The sequence below is a fragment of the Tiliqua scincoides genome, chromosome 8 (assembly GCF_035046505.1).
Source record: "Tiliqua scincoides isolate rTilSci1 chromosome 8, rTilSci1.hap2, whole genome shotgun sequence".
NCBI classification, from domain to species: domain Eukaryota; kingdom Metazoa; phylum Chordata; class Lepidosauria; order Squamata; family Scincidae; genus Tiliqua; species Tiliqua scincoides.
The window spans coordinates 36,533,283-36,540,876 of NC_089828.1; the positions used below are offsets into that span (position 1 = coordinate 36,533,283).

General features: G+C 48.3%; 1 protein-coding gene across 1 annotated transcript in view; it reads left to right on the forward strand.

Moving 5' to 3' along the window:
* Positions 1-6,536, forward strand: part of HCN2 (hyperpolarization activated cyclic nucleotide gated potassium and sodium channel 2) — a 57,046-nt gene extending 50,510 nt beyond the window's left edge. The window contains exons 5-8 of the mRNA XM_066636403.1: positions 1,857-2,003; positions 2,626-2,866; positions 4,509-4,673; positions 5,488-6,536. Coding sequence (XP_066492500.1) covers positions 1,857-2,003; positions 2,626-2,866; positions 4,509-4,673; positions 5,488-6,536 — 1,602 coding nt within the window. The remainder of the gene's footprint in view (positions 1-1,856; positions 2,004-2,625; positions 2,867-4,508; positions 4,674-5,487) is intronic.
* Positions 6,537-7,594: the final 1,058 nt, after the last annotated feature.

Here is a 7,594-nt window from a genome sequence, read left to right on the forward strand (position 1 = left end):
TTTTGCTGAAAGGTGACATAGAATATTTCAGATCAAATGAAATACTGTGCATTACAAGAATATACCTGAAACAGACTCCCCCTTTTCACATACGTCTCTCTCATTCATGCAGAGTCAGACCACAATTGACTACTGATTTTCTGCCCCTTCTTTTCTCATCACCCCATCCTATTACCAGCTTTGCCTGTCTGTCGGCTTTGGGCGCTGACAGTTTACTTTAAAAAACAAAACGCAACTGCAACACTTTCAAGCTGTGCACAGAGCCAAGGGCGGGGGGGGGGGTTTGTTTGCAAGCATTGCATAACATTTCAGCAACTGATGCGGTGGCCAGGGAATGTTCATGGGCACCTACTGAAGCCAGAGCTCTTTCAGACCATATCTATAATGATTCAAAGTCTGTAGCCCGCTTGCCTCCAGGTTTTTTAAGCCAATGACAATCACTACATGTTGTAGCCATAAATTCTGACAATGAATTCTGCAATGTGTGAGAAGCAGCATTCTGTTCTGCTGGTCCTGGGTCTTGATTTCATTTAGAAGATGTGGAGTTCGTGTATTATAAGAGGGAGAAAGAGAAGTGTTCATTCTAGCTCTGTGCTCCATACCCTACCTCATTTTAGAAACCTCAGTCATCTTCTTCCTTTTAGTCCTCTTTTTCTGTCACCAAGTGCTTGAACCTTTCCTCACAAGGAAGATAGCCCAAAGCCCCTGATTGCTTTCATGGTTTTTCACTGCAACTTTTCCAGCTCTATAGTATTTGGGGATAGAGTAACCAGAACAGAGCACAGCATTCCAAATGTAATGGAACACAGAGTTGGATAAGGGGATCCTTGTTTGTGAATGTAGCAGCTATGGGAGGAGGCCTGTCGTTGGGGGTTGACAGCTGGACCCTGTGGAAAGCGGCTCTCCCTCCACCCTGCGTTGGTTTTTGACACATTGCCATGGTTATGCGGAGGCCAAAAAGCATCCAAGTGACAAGCCTTGGAAATACCCGTCACCAGCCTGGTGCTTGCAGAAGGTCTCCTGGGGTTGTGAGCCTTTGCTGCATGATGGGGAGAGAGAGGAGGCTTCCAGATCTCCACCATTTCCTGACATTTTGACACTTGTCTTCTGGGACAGGTGGATCTACAGAGGCCACCGACTCTCATCTGTCAAGATCTCCTGACAACAGCAACTCCACGCCTGCCAATTATATCACTGACTTTCTTTGTGCCATTTGCAACCTGATGGAGAGATATCTGAATCTGTAATTCAGGAGTGGTGAGGTGGAGGGAAAATGGCTCTTTTTCCTGGGCCCATATGATGGGAAAAAATTTTCTTTCCTTTGGGCACTTTACAGATTGAAGGACTTTTTCACGTCAATTTGTTAGTAATTTGTCACCTAAAACGGACTTTTTAAACTACCTGACAAATTGATTGGTTGAAGTGCTTGAAAGGCAGATTAAAAAAAACACAACATTCTGCATGAAGTCTCATCCATGTTCATGGTGCTTTACAGAACACAGGAGGACAGATCTCTGCCTGAAGAAGATTACAGGCTAACCTGTGGCCTTCTGTCATTTGTCCCCAGCAGCTGGTAGTCAGAGTTGTACTTCCAATAGACACTCCAACTGTTAGCAGCTCTCCAGGGTTCAGATACACCATCTTTCCTAGCCTATGATTGCATGAACAGAACCTGGAATTCTCTGTATGCAAAGCAGGATTGCCACTGAGCCATGTTCCTTTTCCACATCTCTTTATTTTCATTTGATATTTTCATTTGAGTGTTCAGTGATTACCAGATCCCAGAGTCCTCTGAGTCTCAAAACCGTTTCTGTTGGCCGCTGGCACCTAGTCCACTGCCTTTTCTCTTCTTACAGTACAAACAAGTGGAGCAGTACATGTCCTTCCATAAACTACCTGCCGACTTCCGACAGAAGATCCACGATTATTATGAGCATCGCTATCAGGGCAAGATGTTTGACGAAGACAGCATCCTTGGGGAACTCAACGAGCCTCTGCGAGAGGTAAATGTTCCATGCTGGGATTGCAACAAGGAGAGTATGGGGACTCCTGCCTGATCAGCCAGTCCAAAGAGGAGCAGGTATTGGGGATGGAGACTAGGCAGACAGAGGAGCAATATGGGGAACTATTTAACCTATGTTTAGCAGGCATTTTTTTCTCTGACTTCTACCAAGTCTGTCTCTTGATTCATAACTGTGCAGGTTTTAGTCTGTTCTTAAATTTGCTTTCATTGGAATATATGGGGAAACAATAGTTTTGAAGAGAAAAATTATTTTGTGTTAAGGAGGTTTTTGAATTAGTACCTGTATCCCTTTAGGGAGCATCATTTTTAATTATCCTCTCCATTAGAAATATATCTACAGGTTAAAGAAAAAAGCCTAGTACTTTAGGCATCTCTTGTGATAGTTTTTTTTTTTTTCTTCCCCTTTCAGGGAGATTTTCACAGAGGGGACTAGTCCAGAATATGGTCCTGTAGTTTAAAGTGGTAGAGTCCTTTCCATCACAAGGACTCTACCACTTCCTTCTGCATTGTATACAAACTGGACTTCTCCTAGGTTGAGGAGGACCTGTCTCTCTGTCTCTGATTTAAATCATCCTCCTACTCCTTTGTCTGTTCCTTGCCAGGAGATTGTCAATTTCAACTGCCGCAAGCTGGTAGCCTCTATGCCGCTCTTTGCCAATGCTGACCCCAATTTTGTCACCGCCATGCTCACCAAGCTGAAGTTTGAAGTATTCCAGCCGGGTGACTACATCATCCGGGAAGGCACTATTGGCAAGAAGATGTACTTCATCCAGCATGGGGTGGTCAGTGTCCTCACCAAGGGCAATAAAGAGATGAAGCTGTCAGATGGCTCCTACTTTGGAGGTGAGACTGGCAAAAGTGCTGTCTTAACACCTGTACAATCAGTGGGTTATGGTGCTTTGTGAGCTGATTGTGTGAAGTTACCTTCTGAGCTAGATCCTTGTTCCATCGAGCCCAGTAATATCAGGTCTGACTGGGGGTGGCTCACCATATCTCTGGCAGGGAGAGGTCCTTCCTAGCAGTGCTACTTAAGGCCCTTTTAATTAGAGGTTCTTGAGCTAGGGTGGCCAACCTTTCAACTTCAGGGCTCCTGGACTGTTAACAATTGTGTAGAGAAGGAAATTTCAGCAGATGTGACTTGTCATCTGTGAGATGCAAAAAGGACAGGCCCGTTACCCATGGAGCTTACAAGTCCAACATTTTCCCCATTGGGGGATAGGAAGAGGCAAGAGTAGCAGGAGCAAACTAATGAGCAAGCAAGAAGTTCAGTAACTGGAATGATTTGGAGTCTTCGTGTTTGTTTCTTTTTTTCATTGTAGCCATGAAAAGCAACCCAAGTACATTGTGCGGCAGGTTGGCTTATGCTGGCAATTGACAGTTTTATGGGTAAATCACAGTTTATGATGTGAGGTTTATGAGGTTTGCCAGCCAAATGGCACGAGCTTGCCAGGTCCTAGAAAGGTGGCTCTGAAGCCTGTCTGGGAAGCTTTTAAAACTATCTGGGTGGATGGACAGGCATGCAAATGGCTTTCAGTTTTCTATACTTCTGATGCCAGAGCTGTGTGTGTGTGTGTTTCTGAATTAAATTGGGAGAAGCACATCACTCTTCCATTCAGACAGAGAGAGAATCTCTTGACTCATTTCCTGAAGAATCGGCAGGTATCTTTCTTGCATCTGTAGGACAGAAGAACTTTCCTGCAGAATCTGATCAAATGCCCGCCCAGCCCAGCATCCTCTTTCCAGCAGTGGGCTGCCAAATGCTGGTGTTGGCCCCAGTGCCTGGTATTCAGGCTTTTTCCAGGGGTTCCTTTTAGCTAGAATTGCCAATAGGTAGGAGTGTTTGAAAATGGATTTTTTTTCTCTTTGAAAATTTGTTGGCTAAAAATGCAAAATATGGTGTTTTATGTTTTTATTCAGATACCACTTACATTTTTTAAAAAACTACCAATTACTGGCAAAGTAATGTATTTTAATCAGATGCAGTCCATAACCAGCAGAGAGTTCCAGATTTGGTTCCAAATCTTAAAAAACAGGAAAACATATACATTGCTGGCATGGTAGTGGGGTGAGGTCTGGAGCTACCTGATGGCACCTGTAGAGTTGCACCTAAGCTTGCTGGCTCTTGATCATTCTTGCTGGCTTGGTGGCAGGGTGAGGATGGCCCGTCCACAACCTTCTGAAGCTACGATTGCTTACAGTCTGAACTGGAAATTGCACTTTCTGCAACCTTCCTTTCCTGTTCTTGTTGGCATGGTGTGGCCTCAGGGTGAGGAAGGCCTTCTAGTCCAGGCCAGAGCCAGAAGCTGCACCTGCAGCCTGTGCAAGGAGTATTCCAGGAGTATTTTGTTATCCTTTGTGGGGAAACAGGATGCTGGATGAGATGGCAACTTTGGCCTGGTCCCCAAAAGCCATTCTTGAGTCCTGAAGGGGAAGTTAAAATAGAATCTCATTTTCGTTTGCTTCACTGCTTTCCTGCCTCCACCAGAGATCTGCCTCTTGACGAGGGGTCGGCGAACTGCAAGCGTCCGAGCAGATACCTATTGCAGGTTGTATTCTCTGTCGGTGGACAACTTCAACGAAGTCCTGGAGGAGTACCCCATGATGAGAAGGGCTTTCGAAACAGTGGCCATCGATCGCCTTGACCGCATCGGTATGTATGGAGTTGTGTTTGAGTGAGGGGAAGAGGGACCCCCTCCCCAGGGCTCGGAGTGTTTTGTGCCGTAAGGCAAGGGAGGTACTGCCCCAAGGAAAATCCTGATTCTGCAGTCAGGCACCTCTGACCAATTTGCAATTTGCAAATAACTGGTGCAGTTACTCAAAACTCTGTATGTGTTCCAGAAAAAAATGTTAGGGCTTTTATTTACCAGGACAGTGGAAGGAGGGATCACTAGGCTGTGTTTCAAGTAAGGTGGGAAAGCTAGAGAGAGAGAGAGAGTGTGGCAAATGGAAACCCAGGCTTGCTGTCCAGTGCTCTTTTCTGGCTGCCAATTCCCAGAGTGGAAGGACCGCTGGGAAGCTACCCTGGCTGCCCCCACCAATCTTAATGGCCCTGGAGAGAAAGCTGAGATAGACCTCTAGTCCTGTTCAACTGTAGCTTTTTATACAACCTTTTAATTTTGGGGCAGAGCTGCAATTTATATTGAGCAAGTCTGGTAGAATTAGCTTCACCCACTGACCCATTCCAGCAGCAGAAACATTTGGAAGAGACCTCCCTTTTTCTGAATCTCAGCAGGTCTTTCAGATGAGCTTAGACGCTTGCAGGTAGGAGTGAGCAGATGAAACACCTCTTCTCAGATAGCACTTGGCACCTGCCCAGTTAATGGGAGTCACATTTTCAATTAAGAGGTTTTAAGTGATCTCATTGTGTTTCTGCAGTTGCTCTTGTCCTCTCTCTGTGGGAAGAAAAGGGCATGGAATGGGCTTGTGAGGCTGGGTGGTCACTAACTCTGAGCCCTGCCCCACAGGCAAGAAGAACTCCATCCTGCTGCACAAAGTCCAGCATGACCTCAACTCAGGTGTCTTCAATAACCAGGAGAATGAGATCATCCAGGAGATTGTCAAGTATGACCGGGAGATGGTCCAGCAGGCAGAATTCCAGCAGCATGCGGCCATGTATGCCCCAGCCCAGCCCCAGGTGACCTCAGCCATTGCCACCCTCCAGCAAGCTGTGGCCATGAGCTTCTGCCCGCAGATGGCCAGCCCACTGGTCGGCAGTGTGGGCTTGGGGTCGCCCCGGATGGTGCGCCGGCTGCAATACCAGGGGGGTGTCCCTGGCCCCTTCGCTATCTCACCAGCTTTGCTGCAGCAGCACCACCAGCAGCAGCAGCAGCAGCAGCAGCAGTTCAACGTGCAGCAGCAGCAGCAGCAGGCTGGCCCGCAGCAGCCACATCATGTGCTACAGCAAGCACAGCAGAACACCACCCTGTCACAACAGCAGCAGCAGCCCCCAGCTGCACAACCAGCTCCGGCTTCCTCCACCAGCCCTTTCCCCTCAGTAGTGTCCAGCTCACCCTCCCAAAGCCCCCTCGCTAGCCGGACGTTCCCGTACAGGGGTGCCAAGGGCCAGTCTGGTTCCCAGCTCTCTCTAACTCAGCAGAAGCCACCCGGCTCGCCTCAGCGGCTTGCGGCCCACAAGAGCACGCAGGCCCTCCACACCAGCAGCCTGAGCCAGGAGTCCAGGCCGCTGTCAGCCTCACAGCCCTCCCTCCCGCATGGTGTGTCTCAGACCATGAGCCAGAGCCCCCCCTCTTCAGCTCATGAGTCCACCACTTCGATTGCGGGGGGGCAGGCAGCCCCCTCATCATCACCAGCTCCCTCGACACAGAGTTCTGATGGCACCCCTCAAGCTACACCACGAGCAGCTGCCCCGCTACCCCGTGTGGGCTTGCCCCATCAGATGTCCACAGCCGCAGTCTACACCGGGGCGGCTGCTGGCATCCAGCAGGACTCGGATTCCATAGTTAGTGCCCCTGATACGGACCAGGCAAAATCGCGGCTTCCTTCCAACTTGTGACCTTTGACCTGAGCAGCTGGGGGCATTGTTGTGGAGAGAGGAGGGGCACGCCGATGGCCCTAGCAACACAGCAGCATGAGTTGGCGGTGGGCAGCACCGTACAAATTCATTGTGGCTCTTTATCTCTCATGCTATTTCTTGCTCCACCAAACCGGCTGTGGGAAGGGGGCGCTCTGGACCATTGAGGCTGTCTGTCACCTGCCACTCAATTAGGTGGGACCCTGTGAAGCTTTTGAATCCTACATTGGGGGTGTGGGGAGGCACAGTACATGAATTCTGCCTCTTACAGAAGCCAGAAGATGGATGGCACAGGTGTGTGTGTTCTCCGGCCAGGAGGGGGAAGTATGTTTGAGCACGCTTGAGAGAGACTCCTATACCACGTAGATTCTGACCAAAGTTTTGGCTCCCATCTCCTGCAACCATCTCCATCCCGCCTCACCCTGCTGTGACTGTACCACCGAAAGCCATATCTAGAGTACCGCGCAATTTATTCTAATATGTGTAAAATATATACATATATACATATCTCTAAAAAAGAAAAGAAAATTATATCTATCTATCTATAATGCGTGTGTGCAGCGCCTTATCCACCATGGTCCATGTTGAGTCCAAAGGAAGGGCATTTGGTGGGGCGAGAGGGCGTCAGGGAAGTGAAGTGGCTGAGAGAGGCTGTTTAGAAGAGAGAATTCTCAGGGAGGAGCTGTTGCGCCCAGCCTGCCTGCTGGCTGTTGGCCATTCTGGTCTGTGAAACTAGGTTCCTGCCTACATCCTAGTGAGAGACATGTTTTTGGGGGGTGTTCAACTGGGAGGCACCTCTACCTTCTGTGGAGGTGTCTAATACACAGAGATCAGTTTGTAAGTATTTTGTCCGCCTAGAACCTCTTTCCTCCTTTTTTCCCCCCTCTTTCCAGTGCCTTCCTTCATGTGGCCCATGTTTAACTTGCAGAACTCACTGCCACAAGATGTGGTAATGGCTGTTGGCCTAAGATGTCCTTTAAAAAAGTTTTAAACAAATTCAGGGAGGATAGTTCTATCAACAACATTGCATTTTGTTTTGA